The sequence below is a fragment of the Nannobrachium achirus genome (assembly GCF_963921795.1).
Source record: "Nannobrachium achirus genome assembly, chromosome: 19".
Lineage (NCBI taxonomy): Eukaryota > Metazoa > Chordata > Actinopteri > Myctophiformes > Myctophidae > Nannobrachium > Nannobrachium achirus.
In genome coordinates this window covers 39,669,941-39,695,748 of record NC_137826.1, presented here as the reverse complement: position 1 = coordinate 39,695,748, position 25,808 = coordinate 39,669,941, and the positions used below count along the sequence as shown (strand labels likewise).

The 25,808-nt window shown below is 43.5% G+C and overlaps 1 protein-coding gene across 1 annotated transcript in view; it reads right to left on the bottom strand.

Annotated features, from left to right (window-relative positions):
- The window catches only part of LOC308304331 (neurobeachin-like), a gene marked incomplete at both ends in the record, with an annotated part of 237,983 nt that extends 212,714 nt beyond the window's left edge, over positions 1-25,269 (bottom strand). Inside the window, 1 exon segment of the mRNA XM_080748915.1 lies at positions 24,919-25,269. Coding sequence (XP_080605041.1) covers positions 24,919-25,269 — 351 coding nt within the window.
- Between the last annotated feature and the right edge of the window lie 539 nt (positions 25,270-25,808).

Sequence of the window (25,808 nt, the reverse complement as noted above, 5' to 3'; positions counted from 1 at the left end):
AGACTCCCTAATCGGGAGATAAGCGACCGTCACGTCACAAAGGACATACGGCCTTAGATGATAGAGTGAGCCGTACTATTTATGAGTTAAATTCATCAAGGGTCCTGCTAGCCAATCACAACACGTCCTTCGAAGCTTGACCAATGGTACCCTGCGGCACAACAAATTTTGAGCCCCAGATACTTTTTTTTGCCATTTTACACCACACACTTTGAGGCGTTTGTGCCATGAGGATGCAGGCCATATCGTGTTGCTTCAGAGCCTGGACATGTTTTACACCTAGTGTGAAGTGAGGGCTGCTATTTACTTGCACCAGCAGAGCGTGCAAGTACTGCATTCGGGCCTACTTGTGCACTATGCAAGGGTCCATCTGATTACAATTGTACACTCTCAGAGTTGCAGACCCATAAGGGTCCTTATGGACCCCTGGTGGTCCCCAGAGGTCAGTCTGTAAACCATGTAGAAGTCCATGTATGGACATAACTGACATCATATTATGATGAGGTCATGGTTGATGACATGAGCATTGACTCAAAACTTAAAAGCTGATTACACAGAGTGGGAGGGGCTTCAGTCAAAGAGAGGACAGAGCGTTCCCGACAGAAAGAGTTGGTATTGTATCATAGAGAGACCCTTAGAGCTTATTATTCTGCTGCTGTAAAGTCACACATCACTGCTTGAGGACGCCCCAGAAGACTACAGTTGACCAGTTTATACAATATATTTGCAGTGATTCACACTTTGACTTTTATTCTCAGCCTGTAGAGAAGCAGAAAGCAGGCTGAAGGCTTCATTAAAGAGCTGCAACTGGAAGTGAGAAGAAGCTCTGAGCTGAAACAGCTCTCACACACACTGAAGACCACCTCCACCTCAAGTTAAAATCCAACGACAAGAGATGGAGAAGAAGCTGTGTGATGCTGAGCTGGGGAGGTTCCAGCAATATGAGGTGGATGTGACTCTGGATCCTGATACAGCACATCCCGAACTCATCCTGTCTGAGGATGGAAAACAAGTGAGTCATGGAAACGTAAGGAATAATCTGCCTGACAACACAGAGAGATTCTCTCGGTATGTCAATGTCTTAGGAAAACAAAGCTTCTCCTCAGGAAGGTTTTACTATGAGGTTCAGGTTACAGGGAAGACTGGGTGGAGTTTAGGAGTGGCCAGCGAGTCCATCGGCAGGAAAGGTGAAATCCCACTGTGTCCCAACAATGGTTTCTGGACTATAGGGTTGTGGAATGGAAATGGAAATGTGTACTGGGCTCATGCTGACTCATATAATGTCCACCTCCCTGTAAGAGAGGAGATCCAGAAAGTGGGAGTGTTTGTGGATTATGAGGAGGGTCTGGTCTCCTTTTATGATGTGGAGGCCAGAGTTCATCTCTACTCTTTCACTGGCTGCACCTTCCCTGAGAAACTCTATCCATACTTCAGTCCATGTCTTAATGCTGGTGGTAGAAACTCAGCTCCTCTGATCATCTCTCCTGTCAACATGGACACTGAGCTTGGGGAGGACGGTGGGAACCTGTTCCCTCCATCTTCAAAAAGAAGAAAAACCTGACGTATCCTCCAGTACATTATGTAAAACAATCACACCCACTGACTATTTGAAAAGCAAAAGGAAAAAAAAAGGCAGTGGTTAGTGGTTTGGTTAAATATTCTTGGCATTGAATGAGCTAACAGCTAATCTATTTTTTTTCCCTTCTCCCTCTTACTTTTACAGAACTGAGCAGGAATGAAAACATGATAGTATGATTGATGGGATGCTTCACTGCATCATTTCAGCACTGAACAAAGTTGAGGTCAGCTTTGTAGCACATCACACCCGTCATGCTGAAACAAGTGTCTGCCATCACTTTGTGGTTTCAAGTAACCGGCTCCCATTTGCAAATGACCTGTCTCTTTGTCACCCCCACTAGTGTGCATTTCTCTCTCTTCCTCAAAGGTCTTTCCTGTAGGAAATCTAACAGCTTATCCAGCGCAAAGCCGGGGCTATTTGGAAAAAAAACTGCTGTTTTGCAGAGGATGAGGAGGCATTTGGAGCCATGGCAACGGGATTGAGTGTTTCTTGTATGTAGAGGCGTCGACGAACGGCTTAGAAGTATTTGGCTCATGTTAGCAGCACTGCTGTTAACACGACTCAAGTCCGGGTCACGATTTACAATTTAGACATTTAGCAGAAGCTCTTAATCCAGAGCGATTCGCAGTAAGCAAGGTAAACACAAAGTAATACTGTACATCAAATGCATAGAGACAGTGTAGTGCCTCAATAATCTAGGATAATAGGTAAACCAAGAACCTATCACCAGTAAAACTCCCTAATCGGGAGATAAGCGACCGTCAGGTCACAGCGTGATTTTAGGGCAAAATGTGTAGGAGCAGTGTCCAAAAATGTGTTTGAAAAAGTTGGCCTGATGGTGGCGCTATATGGGACAGATCCATGTTGATGAGATGAATGTAGACATACTGTGTACCGATTTGCATGATTTTAGTGCAAAATCTGTAGGAGCAGTGTCCAAAAATGTGTTTTAAAAAATCGGCCTGAAGGTGGCGCTAAATGGGACAGATCCATGTTGATGTTGATGACATGAGTGTAGATATAGTGTGTACCGATTTGCGTGATTTTAGGGCAAAAAATGTAGGAGCTGTGTCCATAAATGTGTTTTGCAAGAATCGGCCTCATGGTGGCGCTAGAAGAGGGTCATGTGAGAATTGATGGTTGTGGTTTGGCAGGCAAGGAGTGTGTGTGCAAAATTTGGCATGGATCGGGGCAACGGTTGCGGAGATATGAGCGGGGCGACGTGTGTGACGTGTGACTGACTGACTGACGGACTGACTGACTGACTGACGAACGGACAGCCGGTGGAGGTTTTGAAAGTCACAACCAGTCTAAACGGTCGCAACCAGTCTAAACAATATAATACCAGTAAGACGACCTAAGGGCGAGAAGCGACCTCGCCCTTCGCTGAAACAACAGAGACTGACACAATATGTCCATATATGGGCATTCCCATGTATGTGCTTAATACTGATGACATCAGGGATCTCCATATATGGGCATGAAAGGGACAAGGACAGAATTCATTTTCAAGTGTGACTCGCTTCACGATTGGTTCTTCTTCTTTCGTGTATCATCATCCTTGATGATTGGTTGTTTAAGTTGGACAAAATGTGTCCATATGTTCCCAAATGTGGAGATGACTGACGTCTGACATCATAGACCACATGAGCCTCAAACAATATCACACAATATGTCCATATATGGGCAGAGGAGTGACGCGCGCACGCAACATGATCTGCAGGTTTTCATACTAAATGCAACTTACGGAGTACGGACACAATCAATGTACATTGAAATTATACAAACCATAGGATGCCAAGTAAAAACATTAACCTGGTATCTGTCTAAATAATATGCTATCTAATTAAATTACAATATAACTTTTGCAAAAGACTGCATGGTCATCAAGGCTAGGGCAAGTACGACGGCCTAAAGTGCAGTGGATTACGGTGGTAAAATTGGGAGAGAGTATGCAGTTCTAACTGCAATGGGGGGTTTGTTCCACAGTTTGCAGGGATGCATGAGTATTGCTAAAGTGATCATCCTGATTATAATTCTTTTTGCCAATTATGATTATTATTGGTAATGAAGATTTTCGGAGTGAAATTATGTTTTGGTCATTTTCTTAATGTCTTTGTTGTTCATTGTGCTCTTATGCATGTCATTTAAGCCACTGCATACCAATATGGTCTGAAACGCTGATCTAATATTACAACCCATAATACTGTACATCAACACAGCACAAGGTCTAGGGTCCAGGGCCCCTTGGAGGAGTTGTCACTATTGATCCGTCATATTGAATTACAACTATGTTGACATTTTCATTTACAAGGAACACCATCATGAGTGTCTCTACATGCTTTCTGTGACGTGAGTGGGGAGAGAAGACATCTAACAGGTCTTCCTCAGCGGTTGAGGAAGCAGACTCTCTTTTCCCCGTGTTTCGACCAGGTGGGCGTGGTTTTGAGGTTAGGTTTAGGCATAGTTTCTGTGAGGTTAGGCTTAAGGTTATAACGTGTCAATGTAGATCGGCTATTTTAAGTATTTTCAAATTAGTAAAAAAAAGGCAAAGAAGTTTAGGGATAAGGGGTAAGGTATATGGACGAAAATGTAGCTCACTAGAGACTGTGAGGTTAGGGTTAGGGTTAAACTTGTAGATCTGCTATTTTTGAAAAATCGTGAAAATTAGAATTTTTACGCGATTCTATAAGTGGTTTTTTAATCCTTCTAAGGTTTTTTGAAAAAAATATGTTTCTATGTCAGCAATCTGGCCAGCCATCGTCAAAGAAAAGGTCCTTTTCACTTAACTGGAACTCAGTTAGTCTGTTCTTGAGAGACTACTATGTCAGTGGTTCTCAAACCTTTTCATGTGAAGGACCCCCAAAATGATATTTATTTGGCCACGGACCCCCATCTCAAAATATTTAGTTCCAGGGACCCCCCAGAAGCAAAATTTGAGTTACAAACGTTTGCTTTGAAAATACACATATTCAAAGATTTGCACACATTTTCACGACTTTTTCAAAAATAGCAGATATACAAGCTCACAGCGCGGCACCGAGTGCCGCGCTGTGAGCTTGTATATCTGCTATTTTTCTATAGCTAAAGCATTCAATAATTCTAGGCCTTTAATCTGGAGTGTTGCGGGCATTCTGCTTTGCAGTGCTTTCTCCTATCCTGATATATAGGACAAACTAAATAAAAATGTAAAATGCAATCGTTATGGGCCCATCCTTGTGTGCCACATGAGCTGATTGTAGTCAAAACCCAGGAAGCTGTCATTCGGAATTCAGCAATACACACACGCACACGCCTGCTGAAGACTACAGTAGGTGTAGAGAGGCCGGGTTTGTGTAATATGAAATGTACAATACACTGGTTGGCCAAACTATGGACTTGACACTTGTCCAGGACTTGTAAAGTATTTCAAGTCTATGTTGACAAGTCTTGTTACAGTAAGTGACTAGATTACAATACAGATTAAAGCTGCAATTCCGAATTCATTTTAATAAACAAAAGCAATATTTTAGCCAATCTGTACAGTAGAGTTTGATAGAACTAGTACATCTGCAGTGGTTGGGAGGGTCCTTACTCTTACATTGGACATTTAGATCTTGGTGTCGCCGGTTTGAATCTCATGTAGGAATTGAAGTTACATATCGCTGTTGTCGGGCAGAAACCTTGTATCTCCAAATTTATAATTTTTACTTTTTAAAAAGAATTAATACCATACTTCATCACACAAGAGTGTTGCCAAATTTTTGGGAAAATAGCAGATCTACAAGCACACAACACCGCCTGTAAATCTTAGCACTACTTTAAAATGTTTTAAAGACATGTTTCTTTAAAAGGAACGGTTTTGGACAGGTTTTCACCCGACAACAACGATATTTCTGCTTTTAAAAAAAATGTGTTCACTACAATAGCATTTCAAAAGCAACCTTTGTGTGTGGGGGTGGAGTGTGTGATGAAGCCAGTCAGAGGATGACCTGAAGATGTCACAGCGGCTGAGGTCTTTAAAAAGGTGTCATTGTCACCACGTAGCCTGGAGGAGAGAGCAGAGTGCAGGGAGGAGGAGGAGTGATAGCACTCTGCAGGACAACCAGAACTCATCAGACTCCCACTGACCACTGGTCTGTCACACAATGCACCCAGAAGGACACACACACACACACACACATGCACACACACACACACGCACGCGGGAGCGAGCGAGTTGCTGTCGGTGCAGAAACCTCCTATCTCCGAATTCTAACTTTCCGAGTTTTTTCGTAAATTTACCCGTTTAGGAACCCCTAAGGAACCCCTATTTACGGGAAGTTTCAATTTTTTTTTTTTTTTCTTTTTTTTTTAAAGTAAAGTCTGCTTCATCATAAAAGACTGTCGGCTAGATAGGCTATTTTCACGAGTTTAAATCATCTTTTAAATGATAAATACAAGGTTTCCACCCGACAACGACTTTTTTAATCTTTGAGTTTTTCCAAAAACTTAGATCGGGATTTTTCGAATCGGCCTCAGTCCTAAATGGGTTAAAGGAGTAGTTCACCTCCAAAATGACTTTTTTTCCTATTGACTACTCACACCATGGAGACTTGAGTTCAATAATATTTTTTTTGTATTTGTCAGATTCCTAAGACAAAAATGTGATTATAGTAAATTTGACCCCATTGATTCCGGGGACCCAATTGCATTTGGGTCCCCATCCGGAGACAAAAACCAAAAGATATTTGAAAAAATGTCTCCATGGAGTGAGTAGTCAATAGAAAAATAATCATTTTGTGGGTGAATTACTCCTTTAATGCCCCAATTTGATCCCACTACAGTGTCACACAAAAAGCATCGAAAGTAGCGGATACAAAAGCTCAAAACGCAGCGTGAAGCGACGCGCCTCGAGCTTGTCGATCTGTTACTTTCAGCTGCTTTTTAATTTGAATCGTGAAAAGTAACGGATTTGGACATATGAGGTTTCCACTCGACCGAGACAATATAACACGCGCACACACACACACACACACACACACACACACACACACACACACACACACACACACACACACACACACACACACACACACACACACACACACACACACACACACACACACACACACACACACACACACACACACACACACACAGGCTGTTCAGTTGTCTCTCATTATCCCTGTCATTCACCCACCTTGGCACAAGCCATCTTATCGCCGCTCTCCTCCACCCCTCCCCTCTCTCCATCACTCTCTCCATCCATGGCTCCATCCCTCTCTCTCTCTCTCTCTCTCTCTCTCTCAGGGACGTGCACACATAGACATCAAAGGGGGCTTGAGCCCCTGCCCTTTTATCTGTCTGTAAAAAGTGCCCTCTCCAGACCATGAATGCAGTTTTTACTATGGTGAAAGAAATGTAAATGCCCTCTTTCCATGCCATACCTGAAGGCAGCATCTTATGTTGAAAGAATTGCCCTCTCTGTTTATAAATTCAAGCTGTACTCCACATCTCCAGTATTGACTTGATTATGCTTAGTTCAGTGTGGTATCAAGCACCGAAAATAGACAACCTCCAAACTCACTTTGGAGGTCGGCTATTTTTGATATTTTCACCAAAAGGACCTTTTAGAAATTTCAGCCCCTGCCTCTCTAACATTCTCTGCACGTCCCTGCTCTCCCTCTCTCTCTCTCTCTCTCTGTCTCTCTCTCTCACATCTTCATGGTGGTGGGTGGGACCATGCAGAGCTGTCCATCATCCCCTCATCATCAGCCCCCCCCCATCTCTCTCTCTCTCACATGCTGGGTGATAAATAGTAAAGTCACGCATGACCTTGCAGTGGAAGTGAGAGTGTGTACAGTACATGAGCGTGTCTGTCAGTGAGAGCATGTGTGTGTGTGTGCGTGCGTGCGTGCGTGTGTGCGTGCGTGCGTGCGGTCGTCTAGCACCCCTAGAATTTTCTAATCACCACAATATAACAGGCTGTTCTCTTTGAATCACCTGCTGTGTGTGTGTGTATGCGCGCGTGTGTGTGTGCATGCATGCATGCATGCACATGTGCGCGTGCCGCGTGCGGTGCATGTATCTATGCCAGGGCTACTCAACTTAAGATGGGGTCCTCAGTGGTACAAGGGCTGCAAGCTAAAAATGACGGCCCTATTTTGGTAGTTTAGACAATGATTGACAAACTACATGTAACATGACTAGTCTAAAAATTAAGGAAACACGCAGAAAACAGACACATTTCCATCTATAAGGCCGAACCTCTTTGGACAAAAAGATTGCCATGGAATGATGAATGAAAACATTATAATAAATGAAATAAAAGTCTTGTATAAAACAAGACAAAAATAGTTTCTTAGGGGTTTTGGAGAGAAAACTGGAAGTAGAACAAATATATTTTAGTTGGTATGACCACGACGGGCACAGACGTGCCACAGGTTGAATAACGCTCCTCTATAGACTTTATTCGTATTAACTTGTTTTTAAGCTTGTCTATCTGCTACTTTTGCCATTTTTTTATTTTTTATTATTTGAATCCTGAAAAGTGACAGTTAAATTTATATTTACCAGCTGGGTGTGGCTGGTATTGTTTCCAGGTTTAGTGTCTGTTTGTTTATGGACAGATTTTGTTACTGTGCAAGATGCAGTCATAAAACCTTGCAAGTGTGTTCTAGTTCAGATCATAAAGATGCCTCACAGGTGTGTAGAAGTAAGGTCAGATCATAATTAAACTTTACAGGTGTGTAGTTCACGTCACACTGTAATTTTACAGGTGTTGTTCGGATTATAACGAGGGGCTGCAGTTTGAGGATGGGTGTGGTCTGAGCAAAGCAAAGCTGATGGAAGTAGGGTCGGGTGTCAAAAGAACAGGCTTATCTCATACTATTATTAGTTCCCATTAGCGTCTCCGTAACTGCAGTGCCAATTAAAACAATGTTCTCAACTTGACAAGCTCCTAATCAAAAGCAATTTGTGCATTGTGGTGACATAGACTTGACGAGACGAGAGCTTTGTAGGAAGCATTAGGAACATGCTGTTGTACTGGGACTGTTCTCGTGTCTCTTTTAAGTAAGTGAATATTCAAGAAATGTTCTCCTAATTGCTGTCACAGTGACCTGGGGCGGGGGGCGGTTCATCCGCCCCTCCCCCACACGAAGGCAGACAAGACATCATCAGCATATTTGTATCAGGAAATCCCAATTGCTTTCTCTTTCTACCCCCCACCTTCAGTTAATGCGGCCCGCAGGTCAATTCCCGGAATACTGATATATTATTATATTTCAGCTGTTACAATTCCAAACATGACCTGCTTTAATTCCGTCAGTCTATATTAGTATCTTAATAACTAGTATAGTAGTATTAAAATGTATTTTTTTTTTCATAAAGTTCATAAGGTTCATAAGGTTTCATAAAGGTTCATAAAGTTAACATGAGTATATCACTAAATGTGTTTGAAATTAAATCAAAATGCTACATTTCAGGATTCCAATTGAAAAATAACAAAAAATAATTCAGGATTCCAATTCAAAAGAAGCAAAAATAGTAACGCGGTGCGTTTTGAGCTTGTAGATCCGCTATTTTTGCTTCTATTGTATGCGATACTAGAACGACAAAGTACGACGTAGCAATATGCAATGTGGCCCTCTGGAGTGAAGGTGGAAATATAGTGGCCCTCACCATCATCAAAGTTTCCCACCCCTGTTCTACACGTACGGCAGCCACACACGATATTTCCCCCCTGCAGCTTCCACTGATCTCATTCATTCCCCCCAGATTCGGCACAAACAACAGGATGAATTCATTCTACGATTATGCCACCAAAATGTGGAATGCCCTACCATCACCAGCCGTCAAAAAGTGCCACTCCCTACCCTCCTTCAAAACCGCCAAGAGCAATTTGCAACTGGACCTAGACAACTGGACCTTTGACAAAATAAATGACCCCCCTAATGTTTTTTCTGGAAATATACTTTTACTACTCCTATTATTGATGATTTCTTGTATAGTATAGTATTGTATGTCTTGAAGAAGTGACTACACAGGACCACAATGAAAACAAACGCTCAGGGCTTTTTGTGTTATCCTTTTATCACTGGCGTAGCGACCCCCGCCGGGCCCCAATGCCAGGTTTTCACCACAGGCGACAAATTTCAATGATCCAACTATCAGCACCAAGGGCTTTTTTTGTGTTTCTAAGGTTTACTTTTTACCTCAATTCATTCAGATAACTTACGATATGATTAACAATGTTTATTATTGATGAGTATTACAAGTGTATATGTAACATTTTGACTTGGCGTCGGCTCTGCTTCCCCCTGCTCAGCGCAGCCCGGAAGAACATCATTAACCATTAGGAGCAGGGGGATATAAATATATGAATATATAAACACCCCCCATGGGGGACAGAATTAGCAGAGCCTACTGGTGGAGCTGGGGAGGCGGTGGGGGCAAGCAAGCGCATGGCACAACAGCCTGGAAGGCAGCAGCAAGAGAATGACAGCCTGAGGGGGTTACATAGCTTGGCAAGAGATCAGCTGACTGCCAGCAGGCTGCCACGTCGCCTGTGACGTAGACTGCGTAATAGTGTAGTAACAGACTTAAAGCAACATAGTGCGCAGTGACCCCTCAAGTGTATCTGTATGAACTAATTCTGCTGCGCTACATACATGAACAACACTTTCCCTTTCCATATAGCAGCAGTGAGTAGAGCAGCAGTTGGCAAAGTGGTCAGCCGTCAAAACACTGAACACAATAAAATACAGTATAGGGTGTGCCAAATGTAGTTCTAAGAGCGGCCATTTCTTGGGTAAACACAGCCTAAAGCCCTTTGCACACAGCGTTTTTTTTTCATTTGCTGCATGAATAAAACGCATTGGATTTGGTGTGCAATGCTGTGCGGAATCGGCATTGCGGATCCCAAAAGGAGTAGGAGTGATGAGTTTTTTACCGCATGCGACAAGACGCACAAATCGAACTGGGTTCGATCGAGAAAAAAACGCACGGCCACAGCCACTTGTCACACGGCTAATTCAGATCCGGTGTGCATGAGGTCGTAGAGAATCATTGTTTTCTTTTAAAAAAATGAAATTGTCCGTTTTATCCGTGCGGATAAACACGCCTGTGTGCAAAGGGCTTTACACAGGTGTTCTGATTAGACTATAGCATTAGTTCTATGCAATCAAACAATTGAAACACCTGTGTTTTTACCCAAGAAATGGCCGCTAAGGACTACAATGACGTAGGCCAGTGTTTCTCAATCTTTTTTGGCTTGAGTACCCCCTTTCCCTGATTTCTGAATCCAAGTACCCCCTTTACCCAGCAACAAAATAAAACTTATAAAACTGCAATTATAGTATACATAAATAGTGGTATATGACGCTATATAATATTAAGCACCCCTTCCAAAGAATATAAAAATCAAACGGTTTTCATGTCAATAACTTCAACTTTAAAAGCCATCCCAGTTGCCTGGTACCATGTAATTTGGGTTAGCAACTCAGGCTCATATCAAGTTTCTCCATGTGTCATCATTAAAGATAACAGTACATGTTTTTTTTTACCCTCCTCATTCAATTGTAGTCAATTATTTAACTATGAACAATATTGATTGATTAATGATTTATACCTCTATTCTTCTTTTTGGGGTAATTTTCTTGAGTAGTACCTTCGCGTACCCCTACACGTACCCCCATTTGAGAAACACTGATCTAACATTCTCACAAAACAGTTGTTGCCCAGAGACCAGATAAAAATAAGAAACTAATTATTGAAGGAAAATAAAGAATATATGAATGCTTGGATATGTGCTTTCACCACCAACACATGCTGGCTTATTGGTGTACTTGATCTGCTTTGAGAAGTTAGCAAACAATACAAATAAATAACAATAAAAAAGTAATATTGAAAGACCAGAAAAAGCACAAATGAATATATAAAGCAAACATGTTTTTGTGGCTCCAAACATATTTTTAATACGTTTTTTGGCCAAAAAAAAATCCTCTTTTGATCATAAAGTTTGCCTTCCCCTTACCCCAACTCTCTTCACCAACTCTTTTCACCAAAAATAGCAGATCTACAAGCTCACAACAACGCATCCCAACGTTATGAGGCGTTTTTTATTTATTTATTCATTTTGGTGAACCCTGAATAGGGATGCTGGGGTTAAAACTTCAAGTACAGTATAAAGTTAATTTCAGTCAGTTCTGATGGAAACAGATATTTCTCCGTGACATAGCCTGCCGTATCTCAGGTGGAAAGATGTACATATTTACCTAGTGTAATATGATATAGGATTCTAATACTTAACAGTGTAATTCAGGGGTGCCGTGGATGAAAAGGTTATTTGCCGGGGTGCCCTGAGTCAAGACAGTTTGAAAACCCTTGCTCTAGAGCAGTATTTCTCAATCTTTTTTGGCTTGAGTACCCCCTTTCCCTGATTTCTGAATCCAATTACCCCCTTTACCTGGCAACAACATTTTGCTTATAAAACTGCAATTATAGTATACATAAATAGTGGTATATGACGCTATATAATATTAAGCCCCCCATCCAAAGAATATAAAATCAAACGGTTTTCATGTCAATAACTTCAACTTTAACTCTCCCCACGCTTTGAACGTTCACGTTCGCCCGATTTCGCAAGACCTCTCCGCCAATACGGCGCTCGTTCGGTTCGTTCGTCTGATGACTGTAAGCTGATGAGGGGTCGCGCGGCCGTCTACTGTAAACACATTTTCCGCGGTGATGGTGTAAAAAATCCATTATGCGTTAGATCAACGGAGAACAATTCACTTCCTTGTTGATTTCCTCTGGCTGTAAGGCTCTGGGGCCAGTGACTGGTCTTCTTCTTCTTCAACACATAACAGGCAAATTCACATTCATTCTCGCATGACGCCGCCCTCTGCTGCCTGGCAGACCAAAGTGCACTATTGCACAACCAAAAAAAATAAAAATAAATAAATAAATGTCTGTCTGTCTATCTACTATAACGTCGCAAAGGTAAGCCGCTTTTTGATGGCGCCAGACCCAATAAATAAATAAATGATCTGGCAGTAGGAGAGTTAAAAGCCATCCAAGTTGCCTGGTACCATGTAATTTGGGTTAGCAACTCAGGCTCATATCAAGTTTCTCCATGTGTCATCATTAAAGATAACAGTACATGTTTGTTTTACCCTCCTCATTCAATTGTAGTCAATTATTTAACTATGAACAATATTAGCATGATTTATACCTCTATTCTTCTTTTTGAGGTCATTTTCTTGAGTGGTACCTTCGCGTACCCCTAGGGGTACACGTACCCCCATTTGAGAAACACTGATCTAACATTCTCACAAAACAGTTGTTGCCTAGAGACCAGATACAAATAAGAAACTAATTATTGAAGGAAAATAAAGAATATAATGAATGCTTGGATATGTTGTTTGCTTTCACCACCAACACATGCTGGCTTATTGGTGTACTTGATCTGCTTTGAGAAGTTAGCAAAAAATACAAATAAATAACAGTAAAAAAGTAATATTGAAAGACCAGAAAAAGCACAAATGAATATATAAAGCAAACATCTTTTTGTGGCTCCAAACATATTTTTAATACGTTTTTGGTCAAAAAAATCCTCTTTTGATCATAAAGTTTGCCTTCCCCTGATCTACCCCAACTCTCTTCACCAACTCTTTTCACCAAAAATAGCAGATCTACAAGCTCACAACAACGCATCCCAACGTTATGACGCATTTTCTTTTATTTATTCATTTTGGTGAACCCTGAATAGGGATGCTGGGGTTAAAACTTCAAGTACAGTATAAAGTTAATTTCAGTCAGTTCTGATGGACACACATATTTCATACGACATAGCCTGCCGTATCTCAGGTGGAAAGATGTACATATTTACCTAGTGTAATATGATATAGGTTATTTGCCGGGGTGCCCTGAGTCAAGACAACCCTTGCTCTAGAGCAGTATTTCTCAATCTTTTTTGGCTTGAGTACCCCCTTTCCCTGATTTCTGAATCCAATTACCCCCTTTACCCGGCAACAACATTTTGCTTATAAAACTGCAATTATAGTATACATAAATAGTGGTATATGACGCTATATAATATTAAGCCCCCCATCCAAAGAATATAAAATCAAACGGTTTTCATGACAATAACTTCAACTTTAAAAGCCATCCCAGTTGCCTGGTACCATGTAATTTGGGTTAGCAACTCAGGCTCATATCAAGTTTCTCCATGTGTCATCATTAAACATAACAGTACATGTTTTTTACCCTCCTCATTCAATTGTTGTCAATTATTTAACTATGAACAATATTATCATAATTAATACCTCTATTCTTCTTTTAGGGGTACATTTTCTTGAGTACCCCCTTCAGTACCTTCGCGTACCCCTAGGGGTACACGTACCCCCATTTGAGAAACACTGACGTAGGCGATGGCACACACTATAGGAGCAGTTGGCACAGCGGCCATCAGAACACAATACAGTATAAATGCTATTACCTTGAATGGAGTTTCAGATCCATGCTGTAAACTACCGGTAAACAACCTGATGACAGCTCTCACTTACAGCTGAGGAGAGATTCTTCATGCCTGGTGCTAAAATGTAAACAGGAAACAGCTGGCCATCAAGCAACTGATCTGATCATGTGCAATCATGTAGCACTCAATGCAGGTGTCAAGAGGGGCAGTAGAGTTTCCTCTCAATCCGGTGGGCATTTCAAAATAAAAGGTTTTTTTTTCTTTTTCTTTTTTCTGGAGCGGTGTTGGGCCCCTTCCCCTCTGGGCCCTAATGCGACTGCTGCGCGCCTGCCTCTTTTAATTATTGTACAGCCGATCTACAATGTGTGCTTGTAGATCTGCTGTTTTCACTACTGTTGTGCGACAGCCTTGTATGATGAAGCAGAGCTCTACTTTGCGAAGAAACGTACAAATTTGAAACTTGGAGATACAAGGTTTCTTCCTGATAGTGACGATATTTACACCCCCATATTATGTTGGTGTGCCAATGGATTCTTGGGACATGAAAAATGTGCCCATGCAGAAAAAAGGTTGAGAAACACTGCCCTAGGTAGACCACCCAGCCTGGCAAAGAAGACCTACTGTACTCTCTGCGGAGCACTACTTTCTATTTACAGTACACGTATAATAGTGATGGCTGCTGACACACGGTTTAAATGATACTCTTAAGTCCTCAGTTTACTTAGCTGTACTATTTTGCAGAGACTGTACCATACTGAAGAGACATGTGGACAATTGTCCATTTTTTGGGTTACCGGAAGATCTAAAACCTGTCACATGATTTTTCATAAGTTCCACACCACAGAACACATAGGTCTACCAACAACAGAAAGTAACAAATATCCAGTCCACACAATCTAGTTTTTGAGGAAACCACAAATTGCTCGCTGCACAACTTCAACACCTTTCACACAACTTTCAAGACCCACTCATTATTTATAAGACCAATTAGTGCGTGTTTTAGTGGATAATGATAGCTTAACACCGAGGCCACACAGATGCTCTGGTGAAAACTGTTACCGTTTGCCCCTGAAGGACACCGCCAGCGGGTCAAACTGGCTAATTACAGACACCAGGCTGCTCCCATCCAAGCGGTGATCTACCCACAGGTAAAAATGACACATATTAAAGCCATTTGATTGAGTGCCATCGGGGGCACCTTAACGGGCATGAGGGGGTTGAACGATTCAGAGAGCCGAGGCCTAGACAGGGGCCCTAGCTGGAACCCACCAGACATACCGATTACCGACTGCCCATGGCAAGTAAATAAAACGGTCAGGCAGGTGGAGTTTACTTTCAGGTTGCCCGACGGGAAAGTATGTTTGATTGGGAAAGCAAGCAAGTCTTTAGTTGACTATAAACACAACACAAGATGTATGTGGTATTTAAAATAAGTCATATTGTATAGCTATAGATATTTGCCATACTGTAAATATTGTCCGTATCGCAGAACCCCAGAATTTGCAAGTAAAGTAAAACAAATAGTTTAAATTAGAAGTGTACCTATCTCATGACAATTAACTTATCAAGCAAGTGGGCATGACCTTTGGGCAAGTAGAACATGACCTGTACTTGCCCGACGGGCAAGTGCCTCTGAGATCTTAGTGTCAACCCCTACTCTTTTTATGTGTGCCTTCATCCAGTTCCTTGTGACAAACATTTTGGTCATTTTGGAGTATTTTTGAAAGGTGCACTGTGTAGCATTTGTGCCGCTTGTCACCAGTATAAAAAAACAACACCTTTCACAGAGCTGTGTACAAGTGACATCAAATCAATCCCATAACCTGAAGGGACAGCAGTGTGTTTCTATGCTACATTAATCCCATAACCAGGAGGTACGCAGCTGTGATGGACTGGTGTGTCGTGTTGTGACAAATAAACCATAACATCCTCTTTGTTTAATGTATCGATGTATAACTCTGAGTGTACAAACGGAACCATATGGACCCTTTAAGGGTGCCATTAGTACGCTTTCAGACTCAGTTAAAATAACACTGAAGATTTTACCGTGCATTATTACTTAGGGGGCCCCTCGCTTTACGCCACGTTGTGAGCTTGTAGATTGTCCATTTTCACTACTTCTTCTATGTGTTTTCTAATTTATGGAAATTCTTAGATTTTTCTTTGATTTCTTCATGATATTACTGGGGAAAAATGTGTTTTTAATTCTTGAAAAGGGGAGAAAAAAAAAAGCTTTTGGGAGGAATGTTTGGAGAATATTTTGAATAATAATAATTAAAAAACAAAATGTAGGATACAAAAAACATAAAAATGTAAATCTGTCTGCGATCCACAAAATGGGTCCCGACTCCCGTCACCACTTTTTGGGAACAAGTGTTATAATAACACACGTCACTTTCCCAGGGTTGGTGCGTTCGTTCCGCTGACAGGGTCAAACACGGACACAACTAGCCTGGCATTAGCCAGACTGATAACATGGTTCCTCCAACGTGTGAGTGAATCCATGTTATCAGTCTGGCTATAATGCCAGCCTAGGAGACAGCAGCTCATGGACAAGGAAAACACACACTGAGGGTCATTGATCTATGATATTAATGTCCGACGTCTGCGTGCGTACGCCCATACACCCCCCCCCCCCCCCCCCATCCCTCCCTTTCCTTTCGTCCGTACGACCTTGTTGTCCCCCCCCCCCCCCGCAGTCTACCCTCTCTCCATTTGTCTCTTTTCACTAATTCTGTCTCTCCTGCCAAAGGCCTGTTCTGTCTGAGTATGGTGTATACATAGACTTTCAGAGCAGTGGCACTGGCAGAAGAAGAATACTGCTTTTGTGGTGTTTGGCGTGTTGTGTGTGCGTGTGTGTGTGTGTGTGTGTGTGTGTGTGTGTGTGTGTGTGTGTGTGTGTGTGTGTGTGTGTGTGTGTGTGTGTGTGTTGTGCTGACTAGTGACTATGTAAGTGCTGTTGGCTACAACCTGTGTGTGTGTGCGTGCGTGCGTGTGCGCGCGTGCGTGCGCGCGCGTGCAGTGACCTTGGTGAAGTGTGTGGACAGAAATAATGAGAGGTTTGCTCAGGAAGACACAGAGGGACAACTAAAGGGGCTGAACAGGGACGTGTGTGGACCAGCCTGCCCACAATAACAACATCACATCACGCCTCAAGTCTCACAAGTCACTCTCTAAACTCGTCGCTCAACCAGACGGGCTACTTAAGGACAATCTCCCCATCTTTCATTGTTAAAGTGGCATGACTATGTAACTTTAGATAGAATATAATTTGGTCCAATCTGTATGGTAGAGTATGTTAAAGGACAACTTTGTTATTTTACAACAAGGGTTCCTATTTTAGATTGTAATTAGAGAAAGGATGAGTGTCAATTTCATTATTACTATTTACAGTAACACTACTAGCCCCCAAAAGTCACATCTCCCCACGAAAGATTGCGGTGCATCTTGGGAATGGGCTTATTTTGTCTAAAAAGACACTTGTACGCATGCCCACACCCACTGAAATCAAACTTTGTGTCCCGGGCAAACGTCTACATTCTCTTTTGGGTCACTCTCCTTTTTCCCCCCTCTACGACGAATCGCTTTGCCCGAATAGTTGATCTTTTTAACCTGTCTCGTATCATTCTATTGTGAGGCAAACATGTGATAAAATCTGATTCTCCAACAGCAAGAGACAGAAAACACTGGCAAAGAATGTTACATCACATTTCCACATGTCCTCCTCCGCAAACAGAACAGAACTGGATTCAGGTTAAAAATGGTCAAAGTCGCCCTTTAACGACATCACGGTTTAGAGAGGCAGGCAGGGAGGGAGGGAGGGAGGGAGGGAAGCGGTACAAGCCAGCGTCTATAAATAAGCACCAGTCTGCATGGATGAGGACTGACACTCCAGAGGCAGTGTGGGTCTAACAGCATAGTCCTGCAGCCTGCACTCACTTTGAAAACACAGTGTAAACAAACCAGCCAATAATAAATAACTGCACAACGGGATTTGTATGAGATGAGAGATTGCTAGCCAGATAGAGATCACTAGATAGATAGAGAGGTAGGTTGATAGAGAGATAGGTAGAGAGATGGAGAGATAGAAAGATCGGCAGACGGATAATTTATTCTGTACTTGCACTTCGCTGTAGTTGGATGGTGTCTTGACTGCATTTGACTATCCTGCTTATCTTGCCATTAAAAGAATCACAATGGTTCTTGATGTTCGATACATTTTAAGTGTGCACTGCCTTTGCAGTGGTGATTACACATGGCATTCCAATCATGAGCTTAGCTAACATAAGCAGTGTTTGGGTGGGGTGAAATTACTCCTAATACCTGCCTCTTAATTGTATGTGAGCTATTGTGTCTGATTGTATTGTTTGTGTGACGGACCGCGAGAGGACTATTCGCCATCCTTATGCAATTGCTAATGGGGGATCCATTATAAAAGAAAGAAATGAGAAAACACTGGCATTAAAAAAATCCTTGAATTGGGTCAACACCGGGCTCTTAGCAAGACACTTATCCCCTAACTGCTCCCCGGGTGCCATGTTAATGGCAGCCACTGCTCCTAACAGTTAGGATGGGTAAATGCCAGTGCAGAAAGTCTACAGTAGCTACCGGTATGTGCAAATGTGATGTAGCAAATATCCCAGCAACAACTTAAGCGGGCACTATTATTACTTGCGCCAGCAGAGCGCGCAAGTACTGTGTTCAGCTGCGTATACACAGTAGGTAGGTAAGTAAGTACACCGTGTGTGTTTAAGCCCGTAGCCCAATCAGGGACCAGCATTTCCGGCAACGTCTTCATCAACAGCCAAGAAGGGACCAGCATTCCTGGTGATGCCACAGCCAATGAGGGACCATCATTCCTGGTGATGCCAGTGATCACCAGGTGAGCGCACTTCATGGCGCACAAGTAGGCCATACATGGCCTACTTGAAGCATACATGGCCTACTTGACGCAAGTTGGCACCTCGACAGAGTGCAGTTCTAGTTGTTATTATTTCCTGGGGACTCCAACTCATCCATTGGTGGCACTGGTTAGAATACCACGTTACCATTGCGTGCCCTCGATCAAGAAACACATAAGCACCAATACTGTATGTCCAGCAGCAAGTACTGTATACTGCTAGCAATATTGGTCTGGGCTAGAGTACCGTTGTTTCCTGTTGATATTGGCACATTTCCTGGGGCAATCTGCCCAGATCACGCATGTCACACGTGTTCTTTTTTAGTTTTTATTTTTTTACTCTCGAAAAAGCGCCTGCAATGTAGTGCATTTGAAACTACATTGCAGTGCACATCATGGGGTGATCACCGCTTGCCTACTGTGAATTGTATTATTATTTAGTTCGTTGCTGAGGTCAGACAAAGTGACATGAGTGAGATGAAAAAACCTGAGTGAAATGTGCCAATCTCAACAGGAAACAACGGTATATCTACTGTATATCCTGTATATTAAGGTTTGAACACCAATAGCCTATCCACAGATTGGATAGGCTATTGCTGTTCAGATCTTAAAAGCTGCAATCTGGAATTTATTTGAATACATAACGTTGTTTTAACCAATGTGTATTATAGAGTATGTTCGTACAATGTAATACACAGCTTGGTTGGATGCTTGATTCTGATTGCTCAATCACTGAATACAGTGGTCTTTCATTTTTTTAACTCAAAAACAGACCACTGTCGAATCAAAGGCTCAGAACATCTGTTCACATCAATCTGTAAACTCACTGCCTGATTGCCGTATCCAACAGGGCAGCAATGTAAACAAACACACAATGTCAATTAAGGTAAACATTGCTCTTGAGAATGTTTTTGAAAACATTTGAGGTGAGAAAATAATTTATTGTGTACATGTTTAATGCTATGATGATGAATTGAGTACATAGGACCACAAATGTCCCCAGGACTTTTTTGTGTTACCCTTTTAGCCTTAATGTCTGACTGTACCACGTAACATTTTACAATCAATGTCCTTAATTCAGTTGAATAGGCACAAGGTCCCTCTAGTTTTCAATGCTAGGAAATGAATGGGGATGAATCGAAACCATCATAATCCATGCAAAGTGCTCTATAAATAAAACATGCCATTAGTAACATAGTCAGGCAAATGAATTAATTGAAACAGCATCTTTTTCCGTTTCCTGGCAGACGGTTCATACAGGCTCTCCAAAATCTGTGGCAAAAGTTACATTTTCTCAACGCACTTGAGGCATCTTCATTGCAGGAATAAAACGGAAGGGGTTTCGCAAAACAACACATCGGAGCAGAGCTCTGTGAAAACAAGGCGTCACGCCACCAAATTCTGGCGGAATTGAGCTTTAAGGTTGTGGTCCTGTTGCTGACATTTACGTAGGTTGTGTTTAAGCTGGCACTCTGATCATGATGACGAGCTACTTGCGCTGCAACAAGTGGGACTTGTGTGTGTGTGTGTGTGTGTGTGTGTGTGTGTGTGTGTGTGTGTGTGTGTGTGTGTGTGTGTGTGTGTGTTCTTGACATTTATTATGAATCTTTCTTGTTGGCAACATCCAAACAGAAGCCTCACCCTGACACACTCACACACACCTATGGAATGTGCACAACATTTGCGGAACAGTATTTTGTGCTGTTTAGGATGAACACACTCTCACACAATACAATAATACATAAAATACACGCACGCACGCACGCACGCACGCACGCACGCACGCACGCACGCACGCACGCACGCACGCGCGCACACACACACACACACACACACACACACACACACACACACACACACACACACACACACACACACACACACACACACACACACACACACACACAGACACACACACACACACACACACACACACACACACACGTGGATGATGGATGCGTGGTGGTTGTACTGAACAATTCCACTGCCAAATATGAGCATTTTTCTTTTCGCAGTGTGCATTTCAAATGGAAGTTGTTCATTAAACATTGATGTTTTGCAACACAGCAGGCCAGCCAGGACACATCTACATCGACCGATGGCCTGTTTTCAAGCAGCCACTCTTCTCTTCTATTCCATTCTATTTTATATCCTCCCCATTTAATAATACCGGTAGCAATCAAAAAGTAAGACTCTCTACCCTCCTTCATAACCATAGCCATAAAAGAGCACCTGTCTGCAATTTGCAACTGGACCATGACAAGTCTTCTAGCTTGCCAAAAGATATTACCCCCCAACGTTTTTCTGTAAATATACTTTTGCTGCTCTTAGGATCGATGAATTCTTGTATAGCATTTTGTATGTCTTTGTTGTGATGAATTGAATATAATGGAAACAAGGCCTCAGGGCTTTTTGTGTTCCTTGTAGCATTATTGTATAACTGTAACTGTACGTTTTGCAAACTGTTAATAAAGTATTCAATCAATCAATTCATTACATTTCTTGCCTCCCTTCTTCTCCCTGATGGTTCTAGTAACAAGGTGACAGACAACGATTGTTATTAACCATCTCTGTCTTCATGTTGTGACGTATGTGTTTCATTTATTATTGCATGTTCTTTCTTGTTGCATTGTTTTTTCTACAGTTTGTATTGCGGGCTGTAAAACCAAATCAATTGCTCCCTTGGGGATAACAAAGCCTTTATCTACCCCCAACCAAATCAATCGGGTAAATTCTGTTGCTTCTCTGTACAATAGGAGTTCAGTTACAGTAGTTCATCTTTAAATACAGCAGGACAAGAACTGGTTACATCCCATTGTGTCTTAACAGCAGTTGCAATAGATTCCATTCCCCTTGTATATCGTCTCTGTCGGGTGGAAATCTCATGTTCAAGACAGTTACTTTTCAGGATTTAAATTAAAAAAAATAAAAATAAAAAAAATAGTAGATCGACAAGCTGAAAACATGTCGCTTTGTGGCGCGTTTCGAGCTTGTGGATCTGCTACTTTTGCTACTTTTGTGTGATGCTGTGGTACAATGGTTCTCAAAGTGGATTCCAGGGACTCTGTGGGTTCCTTCCTTTAGAGGGGTCTAAATTGACCCATACAAGTCTGTAACTCTAACAGTAGATACAAATGGAACCAAATGGACCCATTTGGTTCCATTTGTACACTGTCAGAGTTAAGGGGAGACCTTGACATGTAAAAGTTTGAGAAACACTGCTGTAGTACGACCAAGTAGGTCGTTAATTAACGGAATGAGGGGAAGAAACACGAAAAGTGTAAAGAATTGAGATAAGACTCAAGAGTTTTCTTGCCCCGACAGCAAACGGCATCTCGCTAACGACTCCACCGTCCATCACTAGTACTGAAAGGGAGCCGGCGTTCCAGCCAGAGCACCATATCTGATCTAAAACAAAAGTCCATCTGCTGGTCCGAGAGCCGCAGCGGGGACCGGAGGGAGCAGATCAATACGGTGGAGGCTCGCCACTGTGGTCTCCCACACTGTCCTGAATAATGGATCAGGTCTCAGGGCCATTGACTCATTGTGCCAACAGCAGCCGCAACCGCTTGAGGTTTTCCCTGCCTCTACACCACTTTGTTTCAACTCTTTTAATTAAGCAGCCCGGGCCCGGGCAGTAACAATTCCCCCGGAAGGGCTTTAGATAGATATATCGGCAGGCCCCGCGAGCGGGAGGCAGGACTGATTGCTCACGAGTTCTCTGGGTTTTATTTTGGCATGGAAATATAGCCGCTTCCACTGCGTGACCGATGGGACGTGTTACAGTACGAAAAGACTTTGTATTATTCATACGAGGGTACGTAAAGCTCCTTACAAGTACAGATTACTGTAAGGTAGGCCTGCGAGGGCCCCCCGGCCGTTTCCACATGCACGCCACGTTCCGGCCAGAGCTGAATGCTCCGCTGAGCCCTTTCCTCCAACTGATCCAGGATGGACCAATCCTGGATCCTTTTGCTTCCTTCCTGCTGCATCAGCTGGTGATGTCTGTGTGCACACAGCCACTGCAGCATCCTACCACCACTTCCACCACCTCCTCCTCCTCTCTCTACTCCCCCCCCTCTCTCTCTCTCTCTCTCTCAACCCCCCTCTCCCCATCATCCGCCACCTGCTTTTAAAATGCATGGCGCTGCTGCCCGGCAGATCGCCGGGGCTCAGCTCAAGCCTAGCAGCAGCAGCCAGCAGCATCACTCGTCTCATGTCTTCCTCCTCCTCTGGTCCGGAGGAGTCAAGAGGAGTGTGACGGTTATCGGGCCATGTGTCCTCTGCAAGGCTGCTCGCCTGAGCGTGTGTTAACGCATGGCCGGAATGATCTAGCAACCCCCCCCCGCCCTCGCCCCCTCTCTCCAGCCACCCAGCCACGCACCCACCCGTCTCCCTTTTACTTCACCCCTTGTAGCTCCATAATCGATAAGACTACAAGAGTGTCGCCTTGAATCCAGAACTATTCCACCCGCCGAGATGAAAATGGTTCAGTCCCAGCTGTGGTGCTGCTGCTGCTGCCCGTGTTCCATGCGTCGAGTTAGATAAATAGGCCATGTAGCCTTTTACAAGGCCATCTATAATAAACTCAGAGAGAGAAGAAACCCGGCTGCTGCCTGCCTCTCTCTCTCTCTCTCTCTCTTACACATTTTGTTCTGCAGCCAGCCAGCCAGGCCCCGTAGACATGAGTCTTGTGACAGATTTGTAATGTCATAGTCCAGAAGGAAGGAAGGAGGAGGAAAAACAGCCATAGCAATCCTAAACACATGCACTAGTTTGTATTTAAGCACATGTACCAGACCTGTGCACCTGCTGCCAGGGATAATTAACCGCAAACATTGATCACCTCAAAACCCCACTACATTATGTTACCTATAGTCGGCGTGTCGCCCCAGCAGACAAGAACAGATCTACAAGCAGCAGCTTGTAGATCTGTCCATGTCGGCGGGCGACAGACACCGTTGTACAACTGGAGTGTAAATCACAAGGCCTTGTATTTATAGCCAGGCCCACAGACGCACGGCGGAGCGCGTCCACCTCCGTGCAGCTTCCTTATAGTCGCCCATGAAAACAGACGCATCTCGAACGGCCCGTTATTATAAACCAACAGACATCATAATAAAGGCAGTACACACTGACGGAAGGCCCTATAGCTCTGCTGCTCTGCCTTTAACAATGGCTGTAGGCCGATGGATGATGCATGATCATACACAGCAGCATATGGCGATGGCTCTCTATAGAGATAGCATAATGCTAGTCGGCCTTTGTCCCGTTTTTGTGTTTTTGTTTAATCGTTCCATTGTCTAAACATGATCTCGCATAGGGAGCTAATGCTAGTGTAGCTTCGCTTCAGAGACGCGCAAAGACGATCTTGTGATTTGTAATAGAGGGCTTTGATCCCGTGTTGTGCGCAACATGGTAACGATTCTCCCGTTTCTTATGATGGAGCTGCAGCCCAGTGAATCATTCTTATAACGGGGTCAGAGGGAGAACGATCCCCTTCATACTGTTGCTTTGCGAGGGAGAAAAAGCGAAACAAATGAATAGATTGAGACACAGCAATATAAGCGCACTGTTTGACGGGACATTAGAGTCAACAATGGCTGGTGGTGATTATTAAACAAGCCCTCTATGCTGCTGGGGTCACATGCATGCCGCGCTGAGAGCCGCTGCTGCTACGGTCCTTTACTTTACAAGAATAACAATAACCTGCCATCCACAGCACACATAAGCACCACACACACATACATTGTGTCTTTTCATCTTCCAAAGACAGAAAAAAAGGCCCATCCACCCATCCATCCTTAGTTCCATCCCTTGAACAAACACATGACATCATCCTCCTCCTCCTCGCTCTGAAAGGAGCATCGTAAATAAAACATAGCGGCGCTATAAGGCGCAGTGATTCGGTCCTGATGGTGATGATGCGGTGTAGTGGAGACGGCCAGTGGGGTGGATCTGGATCTATAGTGATCTATTAGAGTGTGGAGGACTCACCAGGTTCAGAACCGTCTCCACGATGTCCCGGTTGCTGACCTCGCCGACCTGGATGAGGCCGACCAGCACGGCGAACTTCATCTGGATATTCCTGATCGGCACCGCGGCGGGGTTGATCATCACCCCGGCCGGGAGGACCATGTTGCCGGCCGCGGACACCATCGTCTTCCCGGTGTTGCTGGTGCTGATGATGGTGGTGCTGGCAGCGGCGGCGGCGGCCTGCGGCTGCACCGTGGCGCCTGAGCCCGGCGGCGGCTGATGGTGATGGTGGTGGTGATGATGATGATGAGCGTCTGTGTCCGTCAGCGAAGCCGAGCTCGGTGCTGCAGAAAGCGGCTTCTCGCTCGACATTTCCCCCCCTTTAGGAGGAGAGAAGCCGGAGGAGAGGAGAGGAGCGGTGTCTCTCTCTCTCTCTCTCTCTCTCTCTCACTCACTCACACACACACACACACACACACACTCACACGCACACACACGCACGCACCTGCTCCTTCCTATAGCTCGGTCAGCTGCACGAAATACATCAACGCCGCCGCTGCAGGATTAAAAAAAAAACAACCAAAGAGAAAAAAGGAACCGATAAATTAAAAAAGGGAAACCCGAATAAAGTGAAGGAGAATCCTCTGAATTCGCCCCAGAATTCATTCACCCTCCCGGAGGTGCGTAATAAGAAGAATTCATGTGGGCATCATGATGGTGATCGTCGGAAAATACACGGACGCTGCTCGATGCTCGACGCTTAGACAGGATTGCAGCTACTAGCTCTCTCTCTCTCCCTCCTTCTGTGCTCTCGCTCTCTCTCTCTCTCTCTCTCTCTCTCTCTCTCTCTCTCTCTCTCTCTCTCTCTCTCTCGGCAGGTTGCAGTCAGTGCGGACACAGCAGCGCCATGT